This window comes from Rousettus aegyptiacus, unplaced genomic scaffold (assembly GCF_014176215.1).
Source record: "Rousettus aegyptiacus isolate mRouAeg1 unplaced genomic scaffold, mRouAeg1.p scaffold_m13_p_6, whole genome shotgun sequence".
Classification (NCBI taxonomy): domain Eukaryota; kingdom Metazoa; phylum Chordata; class Mammalia; order Chiroptera; family Pteropodidae; genus Rousettus; species Rousettus aegyptiacus.
This window is the reverse complement of record NW_023416309.1, coordinates 75,895,436-75,915,857: the sequence shown is the minus strand read 5'-3', so window position 1 is coordinate 75,915,857 and position 20,422 is coordinate 75,895,436. Positions and strand designations below refer to the sequence as shown.

The window sequence follows — 20,422 nt, the reverse complement described above, 5'->3', positions numbered from 1 at the left end:
CATTTCACAGAAGTTGTTTAGAGGAGAGCTGTTTTTTTGTGACTCAATTTTTCAGTAACCATATTATTGCATCTGTCGTGTTCTTACATCTTTGTGGGAGCCACAGAAATAATAGCAGGGCACCTGGACATCCCACGCACTTCTGGAAATGTTCGGGTCAGGGTGGGGATACTAGCCAGGTAGAGAAGGCAGGTGGGAGAGCAATGGCACTCGAGACCAAGGAAACAGTGTGGACCAAGGCAAGGAAGCCGGAAAACATAGGGTGACATTAGAGAATTCTTAATCATTTGTGCAGAGTTTATGAGGGAGAAAAGAGAGGAGCTTACACAAGTCAGCAGGGGCCAGTCCCACAGTGCTGGCTGGGAGCTTGCCCTAAGGACAACAGGGAGCCACTGAGGGGCTGGGAAGTTCCTGGTTATATTCACATTTTCAAGAGTTCACGCTGGTCAGTCGTGGCATCCCTTTGAACTCCTTTAATAGGAGGTTTGGGAGAGCAGGATGAAACAGGAGGGAAAGACATATATTCAAATCCTGCCTCTGTAGCTTATTAGCTGGGTAATCTTAACCTTAACCTTCTTTATCTGTCCACCTGGGAATCCTGGGAGGACTCAATGAGCTAATTTGCTCATATATCTCCTGTGGTCCAGGCTCTATGCTCCCAATATAGAGTCAAAAAAGTAAACCGTACCTGTCTCTGGTCTCTAGGAATTCACAGGTAATAAGTAATGATCTCGATGATAGAGACACAGAAGGTACTATGGAAACTAAAGGGAGTGAAGCAATAAGCAAAGAGCCAGGGGCAGGCATCTCCAAAGAGGGGATATTTATGATGTGTCTTGAAGGATGAGTAGGAGTTTGGTAAATGGAAACACTAGTGAAGAGTGTCCAAATGGAGGAATCAAAATATGAAACGGACAACAACTAGTCTAAGGGCTGGATGGAGTTGGAGGTTGAGGTCAGCCAGGGTTACATCATGAAGGGCCTTGTATGTTGCAATGAGTTGGCAACAAATCTGGTGGGCATTTGAGAGTTAGTGGAGAATTTTAGGCAGGAAGTGGGCAGGGGGTGGTCATATTTGTGTTCTAGAAAGCACCCTCTGGGGACCTATATGGAGGTTGTTCTGGAGGGACAGGTTTGCATAGGAGGTAGGTGCGAGAGGGGCCAAGTGAAGTTGTGGTGGGTACAGGAATAGGTGGGAAAGGTAGTGAAGTTAGGAGGGGGCTGCTCGAGAGGTATTCAAGGACAGAGAGGAGAAGGAGGGATTCGAGGAGGAAGGGTGTGTACAGTGACTAGAGAAGGGCCCAGTGTATCATAGGAGCTCAATAAATAAATGTCTGCTTGCCTCCACTTCCTTTAGTATTGGGGGCTAGAAGGTGAGGAGGTTGAAGGGCCAGAGTGGGACTGCAGAATTGAGATTTCTGAGTGGGACAGTTTTGGGTGGTGAGAGTTTGGAGAAAGTCACAGAGTTGAGGAAGGCTGAGAACTCGGGTGCTGAGCAGCTCACCACATAGCTAGTGGCGTCCCCAGGATGAGGCAGGCAAGAGGATGGGGGAGGATAGAGAGAGTTCCTGGGTCCCTGAGCATGCTCCCAGAGGACCCAGGAGCACCGGTTAAGAGGGAGGGGAAGGAGCCCACAGCCACATGCCCTGTGGGTAGCAGATCATGCACAGGGACAAGCATCTGGACCCTTATCCTGACCGTACCCACTGACCAACCCCTCTTTGCTCATTCACATCAGCCTGATTTTTGGGGCGCTGACTGTTATGACTGGCATCATTGGAGTTGTCCTGGGAGCAGAGGCCTCAAGGAGATACAAGAAAGTCAACCCACGGGCTGAGCCCCTCATCTGTGCCTCTAGCCTGCTTGCTGCAGCCCCCTGCCTCTACTTGGCTCTCATCCTGGCCCCGACCACCTTCCTGGCTTCCTATGTAAGTGAGAGCCCCTTCAGAGGTGGGGTGGGGTGAGGTGGGTAGGGAGCTCCTGTTTCATACTGGCTTACACTGTGCCGGGCCTTTGCTTACATCCTGGGTATCACTCCTGCCAGGTGGAGCTTATTATCCCCATTTTACAGATGAGTAAACCAAGGCCTTTCCAAGAGTTACACAGCTAAGAAGGGGCGGAACTGGGACTTGAGCCTAAGCTTTTCCAACTCTAAAGTGTGTCCTCTGAGCTCCTGGTTGATGCTTTGATTAGAGATAATGGGACTCACTTATTCCTAGGACATGTTGTGAGTCCAAGAAAAAACAAGGTGATTCTTTCCAAGTTACAGATGAGGAAAGTGAGGCCATAGCCAGTGCAGATACTACATTAAAGGTGACAATCGTGATAATATCATGTCTTTCAGATCCATAGCCCACTCATCCCTTCATGTGCCTCACATTCTGATAGGCACTCATATCTCTCAGCCTTTTCCTGCCAGGGACACTTCATCTCTCTTGGAAGCCTCCTGAAATCCTTCTTCTGCAAGACCCAACTCAAAGGCACCTTCTCCAAAACCCTTTCCAGACTACTGTCTGCTCACAGAATTCACCTTTCCCACGGGCTCAGCACGTGTTTGGGTTCCATCAGGCACCATGGTATACGGTGGGGCTGTATCCACATATAGACAGACACGTGTGCAACAGTGTCCCTGGCTCCCCAAAGCCCCAGCCCTTACTGTCCTACCCACTTGGAAGGTGCCACTGATTCTGGGAAGATGGTGTCAGCCTAGCCTCGGCCAGAAGGGTTCGAGTCCCCTTCCCTTCCCCTTCCCTTTCCCCTTCCCCAGTCCCAAGGCCCTGGGGACCCACCACTGTGGACACAGATGCCCCCTCATGTGTGTGCAGAGTTCAGTGAACAGACTGGACTCAAAGCAAATCAACAACAGCTTTAATGTTCTATCAGTTTGGGCGTGTCCCCCATCTGTGACCAGATCCCATAGCTTTTCCAGTCACATTCGTGAACTACACAGCTGGTCCCATTGAAATCAAAACTTTGGAACGATTTCCCAGTAAAGCTTCTATCCAGGCCTATAAAACTGCATTGGGGAGAGGGGGAGCTTTAGTTAGTTCTGTCCTCCTTGTTCCATCTCGGTCCCTCATCCCCAGCACTGCCCCTCCCTGGAGATCCTGACCCCTCTAGGGTTGGGCAGGCCAGGAAGGATGGCCGGAAAAATGGGCCAAGTATCACCTGTATCCGCAGTTGTTTTGCTGACTATCAGCACCCTCCATGTGGCAGATGCCCAGATGCTGGCTGACTCCTCTCTTGAGGCCACTTTTGTGAGTTTTTTGGGCCTCTGGCCTTGGCTTTTACATTGCTTAGTTCTTTGATGCAGATGACATTGGCATTTCTGTCCTCTCACATCTTCTTCCCTGCTCCTCTTCAGATGTTGGGCTTCTATACCTTCCTGCTAGACCCTGTGGCCCCAGACAGATCCCCTGTGGGGTTCCCCTCTCATGACCCTCAAGCCTGTCTCCTCTCTAGTGTCTGTTTAACCTCTTGGATGAGCTCAGGAAGCACAGCTGCCCCGACTCCTGCCGTCTCTCCTCACCCTGACACTGTAGGCTGCTCCCTCTGCCATTCCTGCCCTCAGCCTCCCCTTGGGCCCAAGGGTCCATACTTTCTGAATACTAGGCGATATGCTCCAAGATGGCCTTAGGGTGCCCTTTGTGGGTGCCCCTTGGGTGGCCCTGGTGCAGGATGGTCAGCATTTCATTGGTGTTTAGCCAAGGAGAAAGGTCAGTCTCCCTCCTAGCAGGCACCGCCCTATCTGTGGGTGGGTCACCAGAGGCCCCTCACTCAGCTTTTTCCCTTTTCAAAAAACCATCCCCAGCCTGAGTCTCCAGCTTTCTATATAAGCTGGAGGCCACACCAAACAGTTTCATTTCTTTCTCTAAGCCCCAAGGGTGTGTCTGCAACCTCTCTTAAGAACAAGTCCTCAGTGTTGGTTGGGCTTCTGCTGAAGTTCCTGGAGAGCACACTTTACCTGCTTTTATTCCGCCTTTATGATGCCCTCATGGGGAAGAGTTTTTCTCATGCCTGCTTGATAGATTAGAAAACCGAGGCCCAGAGATAGTGACACAAATAGTGGGACACGCAAAACTCAAATTTAGCCCCGTGGACTATCAAGTCCGTGTCCTTCATGATGCACTGATCTTTGCCACCCCTGTGGGAGAGAAACAGCCTATATACTTTAGGTGCCAATAAATGCCTTAATGCTTATTGGCTGAGGTAGCAGAATTGTGATCGGCACCATCAGCTCCAGCTGGTGGGGTCTGACTGGGCCTGACCTTGCATACAGGCTGAGGCCCCAGGCAGATGGAGGCCCTGTCAAAGGCCTGTCCCTGCATTGGCTGGGCTGGTGAACCCCCTGCCAGCTCTGCTTCTGCCACTGTCTTGGTTGGCTCTGGGAGGTGGCTCCTTGGCTATGTTTGGGAACACAGCTGTCCCCCCTCCTACAGCTTGGCACATTTCCAGAGCTGGATGGCTCATCCAGAAATGACATTGTGTCTTGGCTGGCAAAGCCCGCTAGAGAAACTCTTCTCTAGGCTTGCCCCGGGGGTGAGAGGTGAGGGGCAGGAAAGTGGGCAGAGCCAGGATGCATTGGTTTTTTGGTGCTGGGAAGCTGTTCCTTCCTGTGGCTTGTGTATGGCCCTGGCATGGTGCCCAGCAATGCTGAGCCCCCGCAGCCAGAATTCCAGCCTTCCAGAAGTGGTGTGGTTCCTTCTGGACCTTCCGACCAGATACCTGCCTCCATGGCTCTGTCTGTGCCTCTGAGGTCCGCCCGGATGTTCTGACTTGAGATTCAGGCTCCGGTTCCTTACCTCTCCCTCCCCTCAACATCATCATAAAACCCTAAATACTTTCAAACTTTCTCTCTTCTTTCGGTCCCCTCTGTCCTTTCCTGGCTCATGCCTTGCCATCTCTCTCCAGGACTATTCTGGAGCCACCTTCCTGGTCTCCTTGCCTTCTTGCTCATCCATCACAATCTCTTCTTCCCACACTGCCCGAGTGATCCATGGATCTTCCCTGTTCCAAAGCCTTGAAAAGCTCCCTGGCACCTCTGGAACTAAGTTGAACTCCTCATCCTGGCATTCCAAGCCCCTTATGAACTGCCCTGATAACCTTAGTAGCCTTAATCCTCCTCATGCAGACCTGCCATGCAGGTCCCTTTCTGATTCCCAGGACATGCCCCATGCTTCCCATATCTGGGCCCTCCCTCTGTTCCCTCCACTCCCACCCCTTCTCCATATGCCCGAATCATTTGGGGCCATCGAGGGCTGGTTTGAGCTCCATCTCTCCATGGAGCCTTCCCTGATTGCTAGGCCTGACCCTTTCTCCTCATCCTTGATACTCTTCAGCATTGCCTTCCTTGGGTTATAGTCACTTACGTTCTGACCCCTCTCCCAGCAGGGTCCAGGCTAATTCCAATCTTCCTTAGCACTCCAGCCAGAAGAACAGTGTCAGGAACTTGGGGTTGGGTGGGGGTAATCACTGCTTGCTGAGTGAATGGTCAAATGACCAGCTATTTGCACTCATTTATTTATTTGACAAATATTTATTGAAAGTGACATGCTAGTTAAAATGCTGTGGATATAGCAATGGATAAAATAGACTAAAATACTTCTGTCTTTAGGGAGCTTACACTCTAGTTGGGGGAAACAGATAACAGGCAAGATATACAAGTAAAGCACAATAGTTCAGATGACAATAAATTCTTAGAGTGGAGAAGGGAGAAGGGGATTGTGTGGGATTGCAGGGAGACGGCTGCAATTTTATATAGTGTAACCAGAGAGGCTTCACTAAGAAGGTGGTTGTTGAGAAAAGACTGCTAAGAGGTGAAGGAGTGAATTATATGGCTGTTCAGGGGAAGTTTTCTAGGTGGAAGGAACAGCAACTGTAAAGACCCTGAGGCAGGAGTGTACCTGGCGGATTCAAAGAATAGCAAGGACTGTGGTTTGTGTGGAGAGAGTAAAAGGAGAGAGGGAGATGAAGATAAAAAGGTGATAGGGCAAGGTCATGTAGGGCCTTGTGGGCTGCAGGTGAAATTGGCTTTTGCTGAGAGTGAGACAGGTTTTTGTGCTCAGGAATGGAAGATCTGGCTTATGTCTTCTCCATCTATTGAGATGATCTTGTGGTTTGTTCTTTATTCTATTAATGTGGTATATTATATTGATTGATATTTGTGTTTAACAAACTTTGCATTCCCAGAGTGAATCCTCTCTTGGCCATGGTGTGCAGTTGGCCCTTTGTATCCACGGGTTCCATATCTATGAATTCAGCCAATCGTGGATATAAAATATTTGGAAATAAAAAGTTACATTGTTGCTGATGTGTACTATGCAGTCAGGCCTACAATGGTTGCATCTATACTGATCATGTATGGATTTGTCTGGATCTCTATTCCCTAAACAATACAGTATAACAACTATCTACATAGCATTTCCATTATATTAGGTATTATATGTGATCTGGAGATGATGTAAAGTATATGGGAGGATGTACATAGGTTATAAGCAAATGCTGTGCCATTATATATAAGGGACTTGAGCATCCTCAGATTTTGGTATCTGTTAGGGGTCCTGGAACCTATTCTCCATGGACACTGAGAGACAGTGGTATAATCACTTTTATGTGTTGTTGAATTTGGCTTGCTAGTATTTTGTGGAGGATTTTTACATCTATATTCATAAGAAATATTGGTCTATAGTTTTCTTGTGGTGTCTTTGTCTACTTTTGGTATTAGGGTAGTGGCCTCACAGAGTGAGTTGACAAGTGTTTCTTCCTCTTCTATTTTTTTTGGAAGAGTTTATAAAGGACTGTGTTAATCCATCTTTAGATGTTTGTTAGAATCCATTAGTGAAGCCATCTGGTTCTAGATTTTGTTTGTGGGAAGTTTTTTGATCACTGACTCAATATTTACTTGTCATAGGTTAATTAAGACTTTTTATTTCTTTTTTAAGTCAGTTTTGGTGATTTTGGTCTTTCTAGGAATTAGTACATTTTATTTAGGTTATCGAACTTGTTGGTATACACTTGTTCTTAGTAATTCCTCATATTCCTTTTAATTTCTGTAGGGTTGGTAATAATGTTCCCTCTTTAGTTCTTAATTTTAGAAATTTGAGTTTTCACTCCTTTTTTTCTTAGCCAGCTTAACTAAACATTTATCAGTTTTGCTGCCAACATTTGGTTTTATTGATTTTCTCTATCCTTTTTCTATTATTGGCTCATGTTTAATAGAATCATTCTGGTTTCTCTGTTGGGAAGCAACGGCAGAAGTAGAGAGAAGAATTAGATACTGCCCTAATCCAGGTGAGAAACTATGAGGTGTGGTCCAGAGTGGTAGCAGTGGAGGTGGTAAGAGGTAGTTGGATTAAAGATATATTTTGAAGGTAGAGCTATCAGAATTTCCTGATGGATTCAGTGTGGTGTGTAAGAAATAAGAATCAAAGGTGAGTTCTAAGATATCAGCCCGAGCAACTGGAAGGAGGGAGACACTATTAACTGAGATAGCAAAATGGGCAGGAGCAGTAGATTTTTTTTCGGAAGGTCAACAGGCTTGGTTTTGTACATTCTGAATTTGTGATAGGAAGTCAATATCCAAGTGATGGTGTAGTGGAGAGTTGGATAGAGGACTCTGGAGTCCAAGGGACGTGACATCACTCCTAAAACTTCACTGGGTGGGAACTGGCTGCAGTTCATCATGAAGGATGTCATGAAGTTTGGGGGACCTAGAAGGGTCAGCCTCAGAAAGGGTGTCAAAACGGCCTGAGGAACTGGCTTATGATGAGCTTCAGAATAGGAAGAGTCACTTGAGCTTCTTCCATCCATTCATTTGTCCCTTCTCCTTCTCAGATTCCAGGAACCAAAGTTCTTCCTGCACTACCTCTGTGAGTCTTGGGGAAAATAATGGGCCCCAAGATCTTCTTGGGAAGGGCCCATGGGAATGTGGGTATGTGTGGTAGTGTGTGCATGCACTCGAGTGTGACTATATTTAGGTTTGTGAATATGAGTGGAGATAAGTGTGCTTATGTGTGTCCACATATTTCTGTATACCTGTATTGTCATACTTTATGTATATTTCATATACATGTATATTCATTCTATACATACACAGGGTCTACAAGTATGTATATGTGTGCTGATTTGTATACATGTATGTACATGAGCAAACACATATATGTGTATCAGGGCATATGGATAATTGTATGGGATGGGTGTGCACATGTGTGTCTGCAACTGAGTGAAGTTTTACTTCCACTGCTTTTGTGACTGTAGTTGCATTGTGTGGGAAGGAGGGTTTTTTGGTGGCATGTGTTTGTCCCCAAATTTCCTGAAGTAGGGGCCAACTCATGTTGTACGTTTCATGGCAGTAAGGTTTCCCGAGCATATAAAGTCTGGTCTGAGGTCTTCCCTGGGGGAGCCCATGTCCTGTGGTCCACCTGCAGGAGCAGAAGGTAGCATCTCTTCCTTTCTTCCAGTCCCCTTGGCAGGGGAAGTGAGCTTCTCAGCTGTTAATTGGGATCCAGACACACACAGCAGGTCTTGGCTCACACTCTCTTCCTTGGCATTCTTCCTGAAGTGGCTGCCCTTCAGAGGAGAAAGGGTTTGTACTCAGAGAATGGACTGAGCCCAATGCAGGGGTTCCACCGTTGCTGGCCTGGTGGCTGGAGGACGTGGCTGAACCCTGGCACGCTCTCTCTGGTGGGCATGGTGGTCTAGGTGGAGGAGCAGGAGTTGGGGGATGGGAATGAGCCTGCACTGAGGCATCTGCAAGAACCAGACATCGTTCCTGCTTTTTCACTTAATTGCTGTGTGAGCTAGAACAAGATCTTGGGCCCGCTGTGCCTCAATTTTCTCAGCTATGAAATGGGAGTGCTAGTATTTGCCTCTTGGTTTTCTTAAAGAGCTAAATGAACTTTGCCAGTGCTTGTTTTAATTGCTATGGATATATAATGAAACTTAGTGGTTTAAAACAGCAAAAACATTTATTTTGCTCATGAAGTTGCAGTTTGGGCAAGGTTAGGAGGTGGGATAGCTTATCTCTTTTAACTTGGGGTTAACTAAGCAGGATGGGGGTGGAGTTGGATCACCAAAGGCCGGGGGCTATCAGAGATTGATGCTGGCTATCGGCTGAGAACTTTGCTGGGGCTATTGGCTGAGACACCTGCTTGTGGCCTTTCCATGTGGCCTAGGTTTCCTCACAACTTTGGGCTAGGTTTTAAGGACTAGCATCCTGAGAGAGAGAGCCAGATGAAACCATATTGTCTCTTCTATGACTGGCCCTCGAAAGTGGCACAGCATCACTTTCATGGCATTCTGTTCTTTGCTTGAGCCACAATTCCTTGCTCAGATTCGAGGTGAGAGAAAATGGATTAAATCTTTTGATGGGGACTAGCAGTGATCTGGAAGAGCATGTGGAAATATTGCAGTGGCCATTTTGGGTAAATACAATCTGTCATAGTGCCCCAAGGGCTCCTCGTCCACTGTGGTCTAGGTCTTGCTGACATCCGACATTGTGGGGAGGAGAGTCTGGGCACATAAAATGTGGCCATGAAGCCCCCGCAAGTGTGGGCCACCCTCTCCTTGGGCAGGTCTCTAGTTCTGTGCTGCTCTTTTGGTTTCACAGGTGAGAAAACTGGGGGTTGAGTCTTCATCCTCAAACCCCTGCTGTGCGTCATGGGCTGGGAGCAGAGGCCTTGAGGGGCAAAGCCAAGACCATGGTGAGATGGCTGGATGGGCAGCAGTGTTCACTCTTATCAAGTACTTCTCAAGGACCTCCAGTGTGCTAGGCTCTTTTCTAGGCTTTGCGGATACAACATTGAACAAAACAAGCAAGAATATGTATGTAGTAAAATAAGCATGTAAATAAGTGGTATGTTAGATGGGGATGAACTCTGTGGAGAATAACAGAGCAGGGAAAGGGGACGAGAAGAGGGACAGAGGCAGTGCAAGGTGGTCAGAGAGGCTTCACTGAGATAGTGACATTTCAGTGGCAACCTGAAGCAGGTGAGGGAGTGACCGAGGAGGTATGTGGGTGGATGGGGAAGAGCATTCCATGCAGAGGGCACAGCAAGTGCAAAGGCCCTGAGAGGGGAAAGCATGGCTGGTGAGTTTGAGGAAATGTGATTGGAATGGGGTGAGCCAGGAAAGAGCAGAGATGAGGTCAGAGGTAATGGCAGTGGGGATGCAGATTGTGTAAAACCCTGTACTTACAGTGACTTTGGCTTCGAGTTTAAGTGAAATGAGAAGCCATTAGAGGATGTCTAGCCCAGACATGAAATGATCAGACTTATGGTTTATATCAGATACCTGTTACTGTGTGACAAATCACCCTAAAACTTAGTGACTTAAAACAACGATACCATTTCTTGTGGTTCTATGGATTGGCCATATAGTTCCTCTGCTGGTTTCGCCTGTGCTCACTCAAGTGGCTGCCCTCCCTTGGATGACTGGCTGGGCTTCAGCATTCATCCTGGCCTTACTCATGTCTGGCTGTTGGCTGGGGCCCTTTGGTTCTCCTCCACTTAGCCTCTCATCCTCCACTAGATTAGACGGACTTCTTATGTTGCAGTCTCAGGGCAGCATCTTAAGAAAGCAAAAGTGGAAGCTGCAAAGTCTCTTAAGGCCTAGTCCTGGAAGAGCACAGCATCACTTCCATCTTATTTTATTAGTCAAAGCAAGGCTTAAAGCCAGCCCAGTTTCACCATGGGAGGGGACTATCCAAGAGTGCGAGTATTAAGAAGCATGATTAAATGGGGACCAATCTGTAACATCTACTACATGGTTTAACGGGGTCTCTCTGGCTGTTACTTTGATAATAGAATGAAAGAGGATAAAGACAGAAACAGGGGAACAAATTAGGTCTTCTAATAATATAGGCAAGAGATGGTTGTGGCTGAGACCAGGGTAGTTATGGAGGAAGTGTGGAGGAATGGCGGATTTGGCGTATATTTTGGAAGGAGAATCAACAGGATTTCCTGATGGATTGGGTGTGGAGTACAAGAGAGAAGGAGGAATCCGGGGTGACTCCAGGGGTTTTGGCCTGGACAACCGGAAGCATGGAATTGGCATTTACTGAGATGGAGAAGAGTGAAATAAGTGCAGAGTTTAAAAAAAAAATTTTTTTTTTCTCTTTGTGGAGGGAATGGGATTGGGAGTTCAATTTTAGATGTTAAATTTGAGATGCCTCTTAGAGTATTCAACTGGAAATGTTAAGAGGCAGTTGGATATATATGAGTCTGGAGTTCAGGAGAGAGGTCTAGGGGAATTATTTAAAGCCACGAGACTGAATGAGATCATCAAGGGAGTGAGCATGGATAGAGACGAGAAGAGGACCAAGGATCAAGCTCCAGGGCACTCCACGTGTCAAGGCTGTGGATACATCATGTTACTACAGTGAAGTCAAGAGTTGGGGCCAAGAAATCAATCAACCACTCTATGTCAAATGACCTTCACATTTTTATTTGGGAGAAATTTATAAAACAAAAGCAAAAGCAGGAAAGCACAAAGAAGAAAATGGCAATTATCCATATTCTTGTCCTCCAGAATTAACTACTCTTAACATTTTGGCCTGTTTGCTTCCACTTTTGTTATTTTATTAGGTGACCCTCATTCTAAATGTGTCTCTCTGTATATATACACAGATTTATGTTTTTAGAAATATTTTTATTAAACTGGGGTCATATGGTACTGTGATTTTTAAAATGGATTTATTGAGATGTAATCTACATACCATACAATTCACCCATTAAAGTGTAGAATTCAGTAGTTTTTAGTACATTCACAGAGTTGTGCAGTCATCACCATATCACTTTTAGAACATTTTCATCACCTCAGAAAGAAACTTCATATCCATTACCAGTCACTCCCCATTTCTCTCCAACCTGACTCTACCCCAGCCATAGGTAACCACTAATCTAATTTCTATCTATTCTGGATATTTTATATAAATGGAATCATATAATGTTTAATTAATTTATGTGAATTTACATGAATAAACTGAAGTGAAATCAAAGGGATTATTCAATTTCACATTAATTTTATAATTTTGGAATTACGGATGAATCCCAACTATGAAAGAGAACACCAGCATTTTTATACTGCTTCCTTCTTCTCTTCCCAATCTCCTGATTTTTGTTAGTTATATTATTAGTTTTACTTCTTCTAGATTTGTAACACTCAGTCTGTTTTCTAAGGATAATCCTTATATTTGTTTGACAGTAGTCCCAGATTTAAATAGAGTCAATGCTCATTATCAGTATGTTTACATAAACCTTCCATTTCTGAGTTTTTTATTTTGCTTCAACTTCTAACTGGATAGATTTTGTGGCTAAGTAGTTTTTATCCATCCTGTACCCTACCTCCACGCCTCAAAAGGCTAGAAAGATTGCATTCCTCTGGTTCATTTATATTTGAGATTGTCTTCTCTTGGACTCTTTATTTGAACAACATCTAACTGGATATAATATTCTTGGCTCACATTTTCTTTCTCTCATTACTTTGCAAACATTTACTTTGTTGTCTTTTGGCATTAAATATTGCTATGGAAAATAAAGTTAACTTGATTTTTTAAAAATCCTTGAAGTTGATTCACCTTTCCATCTGGATACCTGAAAATTTCATTATTCATTCTTGAAATTCAATAGTTTAGCTAGGGTATTAGTTATCTCTTGCTGTGTGACAAATCACCCCAAAATTTAGCCATTTAAGACAACACACATTTATTACCTCTCAGTTTCTCTTGGTTAGGAATCCAGGCATAGCTTAGCTGAGTCCTCTGCTTTATGGTCTCTCGAAGGCTGCAATCAAGGCAAAGATGAAAATATAAGAGGCAGGGATCTCTGGAGCCATGTTGGAAGATGCTTGCCACAACTAGGCTGTGGTTCAATGCAAAATATTTTATATTATATCAAAATCTCTTCCTAACAGTGTTCTTCATGTCTTCAGAATCAGTACTGAGTATCCTTTTTACCCATTTTATCTCTTGGAATGTTTATTTATTTGTTGAGTTTTGTTTGGGTTGAGTCATCTTCAGAGCTGGGACTAGGGTAAGGCAAGTGAGGCATTGAGGGCACACAATTTAAGGGGGCTCTCACTCTCAAGTACCAACCCTGCACTTGTGTAACCCTGAGAATGAGCACCTCTTAAATCTGGTGCCTTATGTGCCTCGCTTGCTGTATGTTAGTCCCAGCCATGATCATCTTTTTCTGTCTTCCATATCATTTATTTCTCTCTAAATGTTGCCTTCTCTTTGTGTTTTTAAAAATCATCAGCCAGAGAGATTATATTAAGCCTTTTCTCTATATCAGTAAGTCTATGTTTATTGATGTCTATTCTGTTTCTAGCTGTTTATGATTTATTAGTTCTGTAATAATGTTAGTTGTTTTGCCCCACTCCCCATTTATTTCCTTAAGTCTGTCTGTGATATCCCTTTGTATCTCATGCTGTGGTGACTCATCTCATCTTTGAGCTCTTTCTTGGTTGAATTAATATTCAATATAGTTTAAAGCAATTATAAGGAATTTCCTTTATCTCTTTTTCTCTCCCTTTCTTTTCCTCCCCTTCCTTCCTTCTTGATTTCCTTTTTTCCTTCCTACCTTCTCTTCCTTGCCCTTTCATTCCTTCCCTCCCTCTTGCCCTTCTTTTCTTTCGTTTTCTTTTGTTCTGTTTTCCCTTTCTTTCTCTTCCTTCCCTCCCTTTTTCTCCCTCTCCCTCCCTTCTCTTCCTTTCCATTTCCCACCTCCCTCTCCCTCGAGTTCTTCCCTGTGTTTACTGAATGCTTTCCCTTAGCCTGGGCATGGGCAACTCTGCTCAGATACTGAATTTGCTTTGGTATAGTGTGGGTGACCCTTTGTTTTTGACTTTCTTCCAGCCTTCTTTGTGACTATTCTCTTCTTTGTGACTATTCTGTTCTAAACTTGAGCATTAGGTTTTCTGTTGCGTGAGGGAATTGCAGGGCTCAGGTGAGGCAGTGAGGAGTCTTTGTTTCAACACTCGGGCTCTGTTCTCTCTTCCAGGATTTAGGTAAATCCTCTACCACAGGGTTCATTCCATTTAATTACTGGGTATACTCCCCTTCTGGGATGGGGGCTGTGCTCTGCCCTTGAGTGGAGTCAGTAAGCAGAGCCATTATTTACTTTCTCCACTTTTACCCATTTTCCCCTAATAGCTTTCCCACTGGTTCTTGATCAAGAGTGGGAATTAAGTGGGAATAGTTTTGGAGAGGGGAGCTGAGAATGGCTATATTCTGTACTCCACTGCAGAATTGTCTGTCCCCCCCCTTGGCTGTCAATATTTAATGTATATCTCATTAGGTTTTGTTCTGTTCTTTGGTGAAAAACAATTTTTTTCCCCAACTTAATATTTTTTACTTTTTGAGGGAAGGGAAGTCTATGTTGCAATTTCAATTCTCCATCTTTACATAAGAGTTGCCCCCGATGGTCTTTAAGGCCCCTTCTAGCCCAAACTCGATCATGACTCTGAGTTCCCTACTTGCCCAAGGAGAGATGTGGCCACCACTACACAGAGCAGAGATAGCCTGGCTGTCACTAAGGCCTTTACACACAGGAGGGTATGCTGCCCTTCTTATCCTTAAAGACTCCTGGGCAAGGACCAATATCTTATCAGCCTGGTGCCCACAGGGGAGCCTTGCGAGGTGGTTGCCAGGATCAGCCAGGATCTGTGCCCACTATAGCTGTAGTCAGGGTCAGCAAAGGATTCTGGGGATGGCTGTGAGGTCTGCTCTCTAGCCTGTGGTGGTGGTAGCACGGGGGGGTGGGGTAGTTGGCAGACAGCGTGACTATGCAGGTGCCCCAGCTCTGGAGGGGCTTTTCTATAACTTAGCCCTTGGGAGACTTCTTGAATAAGCCATTTTTCTTTCGCATCTTGAGTTCAAGTAGCCAGACTTGCCATGGGCTGCCTCTGAAGGACTGAGAAAGGCCCACCTGACCTTCCTTTGAGGGCCCCGCCTCCCTGCCATGACGCGGCAGCTGTCTCCTCTTGGATGGACAGCAGAGCCCACCCAGAAAGCCCACAATCTCTGCTGAATTCTTTAGGAGGACACCAGAGCTCTGCTTCTTCATTTCCTCACTCCCCACCTGCCTGCCTACCAGGCTGCCAGGTTATTGCTGGCCCCTGAGAAACAGGTGGTGCTCTTGTGCCCTGAAGCCAGTCTCTGCGATTACAGGTTGGCAGGCCTGGGGGTAAAGTGTGCCAGCCAGTTGGCAGCTTGCTGGCAGCCAGTCTGCTCGGACCTGTGTCTTGACCTGCTCAGTCATACAGGGCAAGGAGCTGATCTGTATAAAGGGAGGACTGAGTCTTAGCTCTGCCCTAGTCTCTATGGGCCCATGGGGGATATTTGCTTTCTTCCTTCCTGGGGGGCTTAGAATCCATTTTTTGAAGGTCAGAGATCAGTTACTGCCCAATGGGAAGACCGAGATGGACCAAGGTGAAGACACCACCCCCACCACCCCATAGAGACTGAGCCTTCTCTGGGCAGGGCCCCATCTTTCCTCCTACTCCCTCCCACTGCCTTGCTGTGCATGCAGGTGTACTGGAGGGGAGTTGTGAATATGTATGTGTGTGAAGGCATGAGGGTATGCAGGTCCATGTGCATGAATGTGAGGGCATAAGCATGTTTGTATACATGCGTACCTGTGTGTACCTGTGTGATTGTGTGTATATAACTTGCTGTCTGTATCATGAGACCACAAGCTTACAGATATACATGCTAGGCTGCTCTTCAGCAAGTTCACCCCAGTAAGCGTGTACCAGTGTTTACAGCCACCACCTGTTTGGTTGGTACTTTTCTCACACTTTTAATATTTCAACTGTCATCCATGTTACTTTCATTTGCATGTACTGTGGTGTGTGTTTTCTGTATGTTTCCATGTTACGAGTGTCCATGTATGTGTGCATATGTATGAGTGTGCACATGTTGAAGCTTGTGTACACATGCGTGAGGTTTTGCATACGCACATGTCTGTGTATGCTTGTGTGACTGCGTGTGTACGTGAGTGTGTGCCTGTATTACAGTGTGAGCGGGTGTGTGTATATGTGCCTTCCTCTGTGACTAAGGCCAGGGACATTCATCATCATTGCCCCAGCTTAAAGAGGAAATCCTCTTGAGTGTGAAATGGAAAAGGCCAAGGGCCGAGGGGCTCCACATTTCTCAGGCTCCAGGCAGCATTCCCAGGCCCTATCACCCAGGGGGACTAATTCAGGGTTCAGAGAAGCATGCACAGGCGCTAAGGGGATAAGGGCAGAGTCAGATTTCCCTTTTGGAAGTCCCCTCCAGGGCTACAGTGGGTGTGAGGGTGGTGGAGCCTGGGAAACTGGTAAGGAGGAGAGAGAAGGGGTGGCCTGGACCAGACCAACAGCAGACAGGAGGAATGGGCAGATAGGAGGACATTTAGGATACAGAATGGACAGGATTCACTGACTGGAGGGCAGCGAGGGTGAACTAGTAACGTAAGAGCCCCTTACGTCCCCCTCTGGCCTGAGCGATGGCCTACAACAAGCTTTCTCAGAGAAGCAGCTTCGGCAGCCTGCTGGTCCAGGCCAGTCTGGGGCTTGTGTCCTGGCTGGCTTCGCTACACTGGGTTAGAACAGTGACATGGGAGGATAGGAGGAGAGAATGAATTTGGGGATCTGGTCAGTGAGAGGTGCCTATAATAGTTCAAGAGAGGGTGTCCAGGAGGTGCCTGGCACTGTGGCACTGAGTCACCCATGCAGGAGTAGCTAGAAACAGTCAGATAAATTCTTCATGGTGACTTTATCTCACCCACGGCTCTTTTAGTTAGTTTGTTCAGTTATTTAATTGAGGAACTAAGTCTGAATCGGTCACGGAAGCTTCCGAACTCTAAGACTCATTTGCACACACACTGTGGGGAACATGAGTAGTGGCCAAGTGAGAGTCACAGCTTTAGAAGCACAGGCTGTTGGTGCTGGAGATTCCTGGCAGAGCATTTGGGCCACCTCCATTGTTGTACTGTTGGGGAAACCAAGGCCTAGAGGGTGGTGACCTCCCCTGGGTTCCGCAGCATGGAAGGGTGGGGCTGGGCCTGTCTTCCCCAGGAGGTCACACCCCTTTGTTGGAGAGTCACTCCTTGAGCAGCCTCCTCAAGAGACTCTGTAATTACTGGATTGGGAGGTGGCCTCTCCCCAGCCAGGCCCTCTGCCCCTCAAAGCAGCCACCTCCTTTGTGGAGATGAGGATTTGTGGCTGGAGGCCGGTTTCCAGGTGTGTCCTAGGAAATCTGGCATCCTTCGGAGGCTTGTTCAGCCTGAAAGGCACCATTGTGGCTGCAGCCTCCCTCTGATCGGCTCTATTTTGGGGTCGGGATCCACCCTGCTCCAGCTGGAGGAAGGAAAAGGTGTATTTCAGTATGTCCTGTGGGTGTTGGGGGGCAGGGAGAGACAGAATGGGAGGCTGCAGCACCAGCAGAATGCATGGCTTCCAGCGGCTGCTACCCACTATTTGGAGTGAAGGACAGCCACAAGCTGGAGGTGTAAGGAGGGGAGTAGCCTGGCAGTCCAGGTGGAGGTGGCTGGAATGTGTGGGGAGGGTGGGTGTGAGCCTGGCCTGGGCTTTCATGTGGCTTCAGGAAGTTGAGGTGACAGATCCTGTCAGGCTGGAATGTGGGTCTGTGGCCTGCCTGGGCCCCACCTGAGACCTGACCTGCCAGCAGATCTCAGTCCCACCCCTGTGAGTGCCTACCCACCCTGCCCTTAAGGGTTCCACAGTTTGGGTGCAGAGGGCCAGGGACTACTTAGACTGAGAACACACAGCTGCTCTTTCTCCTCCGTGGGTTCTGCTCTTTTTCCATTGCACGGGACCATATTTCTGCCCCAACCAGCACGGTGGGTGCATTCCAGCCCCCCTGCCTCTGCTCTCATGGATCCTCTGCCTGGCATGGCCTTGGGGCTTTTCTCAGCCCATCCTGATCCCTACTTACCTTTCAAGGCTTTGGTCAGTGCCACCTCCACCTGGAGGCCCTCCTCATCCTGGGCTTTCCTCTGACTTCCTTCCTGCCAGCCTCACTGGGCACTGTGGCTGCTGAAATTTCTATAGAGTCTTCCCCGTCACGACCTCCTATTCTTCATCTTTCAAAGGGACAGCCACAGTGGTAGGAGGCTTGCCAGAAAGTGGCTTGATATAATACCTTGGGCCTGAGTATCCTCGTCTGTGAAATGGGTTTAATAATATTCGCCTTATAAGATGGCTGAGAGGTTAGACAGGTGACAAGATTGGACGTGGTTGGCATGCAACAGGTGTGCAGGCAATGGTCCTTTGGTTTCTCTGCCCTGGGTGCCTATGGGCCTTTGGGAGTCAGGGCCTCGGCTGCCCAGGGCACAGCCCCGTGACTTCAGGAATGACTAATTCCACTCCAGCAATAAGCTCTTGGAAGCTCGGAGAAATAAGACATTTTTTCTTCTTGCTTCATTAAACTCTTCTTGAGTAAGTGGAATGAGGATTGTCCTAATCCTTTGGCATGAGGTGGGGGGTTCAGGGAGCTGGGAGAGACAGGCTTGCAGTGGCCTTCAGTCACCAGTGGACATCTGGGCAGGGCGGGGGAAGGGGACACACAATAGGCACCTTATCAGTATGATCAAGCCTTAGGGGAATACAAAGAAGGGATGGGTAAGCTCTGAGTAGTCCCTGGGCTTTTCTCCTCTTAGAGTCTGTTTCCCTACCTTTAAAAGTGGACTGGGTGTCCTGACTGCCTCCTCCCTGGGCACCCCAGGTGACCTCAGGAGCTGAACTCTGGGGGCCATCCATCAGGGAGAGTGCCGTTCTCAGGCCTGAGTGGGGCCTGTCACCACCCTCCGAATCATGGCTACCAGCTGGCCCAGATGGGACTGTCTACCCACCTTTGAGGCTGCTGTAACTGGAAACGAAGTTCTCGACCTCGTCTACCCCATAAGTCTTGGTGCCTTCCTCTGCGGAGTGTCAGTCTCCCTCTCCACAGGCTGGAAGAGACGGTGCTGGGAGGGGTAGGCGACTGAAGTCCTGGGAGCCTCACCCTGGCCTCCCTTTGTCCACAGGTGTTCCTGGCCCTTGGGGAGCTGCTTCTGTCCTGCAACTGGGCAGTAGTTGCTGACATCCTGCTGGTAGGTGTGGGGGTCAGAGTGGGGGCTGGTCCTGGGGCCTCTTGAGCAGTGGGAGCTGAAGTCTGTTCAGCTCAGGGATGGACCGCTGCTGTTGAGTGGCCCAGAGGTTGGGAGGGGCTTCAGAGATCATGGGGTAGGGAACCAAGGTCACTGAATAGTTGTCTTGGACCAGGTGCCCCCTGACACTCTCAAGCCTCTCCTCTGACTATCACTTCCCATTTTTCAGATGAGCAGATAGAGTCTCAGAGAAAGCAGGTGCCTGGATCAAGGTCACACAACATGCAAAGGCACAGAGCCAGGAAGAGGGCCCAGGCTTTTTGACTCCAGGGCTCCCTCCCTCTTCCCCCTTTCTTGACTACACTCCTCAGCAAGCAGGCTCCTTGGCCTCCAGTCTGGGCATGCTGGACTTTAGGGCTATAGCCACTGAGCCCAGGTGACTCTAGATTGCCCCAGCTCCCATGTCAAGCTAGGAAGCCAGCTCAGGCTATAATGAGGCCTGATGCTGTCTTGACCGCATAACTTCGCTAGGTCCAGAGTCCAACCTCCCTGCCTCCTTCTCAGAGACATGAAGGGAAGGGCTTTGAACACTAATGGACTGTGCCCTTTTGAATAACACAGAGTCTCAGACCTAGGGGCACCCCAAGAGCCCTCTTCCTGCCTCTTGGCAGGCTGGCACAGGTCAGTGCTGGGCACAAGGGAAGCAGAGAAGTTTGGCAATTGGCTGAGAGCTGTCCTAAGGATGGTGTAGCAGGGGCACAAACTTGGATTCAGCAAACAGACCTGGATTTCAGCCCTGCTTCTGTCAATTACTAGCTATGTGACCTAGGCGATTCACTTTGTGTTTCTGAGCCTCAGTTTCCCCATGCGGCAATGGGTATGAAAATGCCTGATGGGTTATTGTGAGGAAGAAATGAAATGATACGTGTGAAGCTTTTGCCCTGTGACCAGCACAGAGAATGCTGGCCAGGTTGCTGATAGCTAGTCAGAGGTTTCTACTTTCTCATCTTTCATCTCCCAGAGATATCCTAGAGTCCTAAAATTTAAGTATGAAAGGGGTGTGGGGAAGAGCAGTTACTTAATTAGCCAACAAAGCTTGCTTTAATATTACCGTGATTGGATGCTTACTTCCTACCTAGCTGTTCTGCCCGCTTCCCATGGCCCAGGCTCAGCAGGTGCAGACAGGCCTGCCCTGTCTTTGGAGTCCTGAGTGGGTGTATCAGCAGCAGGGCTGGCAGGTCTTCTCTTCTCTCTCCAGACAGAAAACTTGGGCACCTGCCCAAACTTGGCTATAGACCTCCTGAATGGCCTTGGGCCTCAGTTTCCTTATCTAT

The 20,422-nt window shown here is 47.6% G+C and overlaps 1 protein-coding gene and 1 long non-coding RNA gene across 6 annotated transcripts in view; one reads left to right on the top strand and one right to left on the bottom strand.

Moving 5' to 3' along the window:
- The window catches only part of SPNS3 (sphingolipid transporter 3 (putative)), a 41,188-nt gene that overhangs the window by 14,151 nt on the left and 6,615 nt on the right, over positions 1 to 20,422 (top strand). For 4 of the 5 annotated variants that reach the window (XM_016138803.2, XM_016138804.2, XM_016138802.2 and 1 more), the window contains exons 8-9: positions 1,739 to 1,928; positions 19,026 to 19,091. In XM_016138803.2, the coding sequence (XP_015994289.1) occupies positions 1,739 to 1,928; positions 19,026 to 19,091 (256 nt within the window). The remainder of the gene's footprint in view (positions 1 to 1,738; positions 1,929 to 19,025; positions 19,092 to 20,422) is intronic. The other variant, XM_036223372.1, reaches the window with a different exon arrangement.
- Positions 7,245 to 19,545, bottom strand: LOC118603944. Its single transcript, XR_004951483.1, has 4 exons — positions 18,852 to 19,545; positions 17,936 to 18,539; positions 12,709 to 12,779; positions 7,245 to 8,568 (listed from the first exon to the last, which is right to left on the bottom strand). It is a non-coding gene; the product is annotated as an uncharacterized LOC118603944 (long non-coding RNA).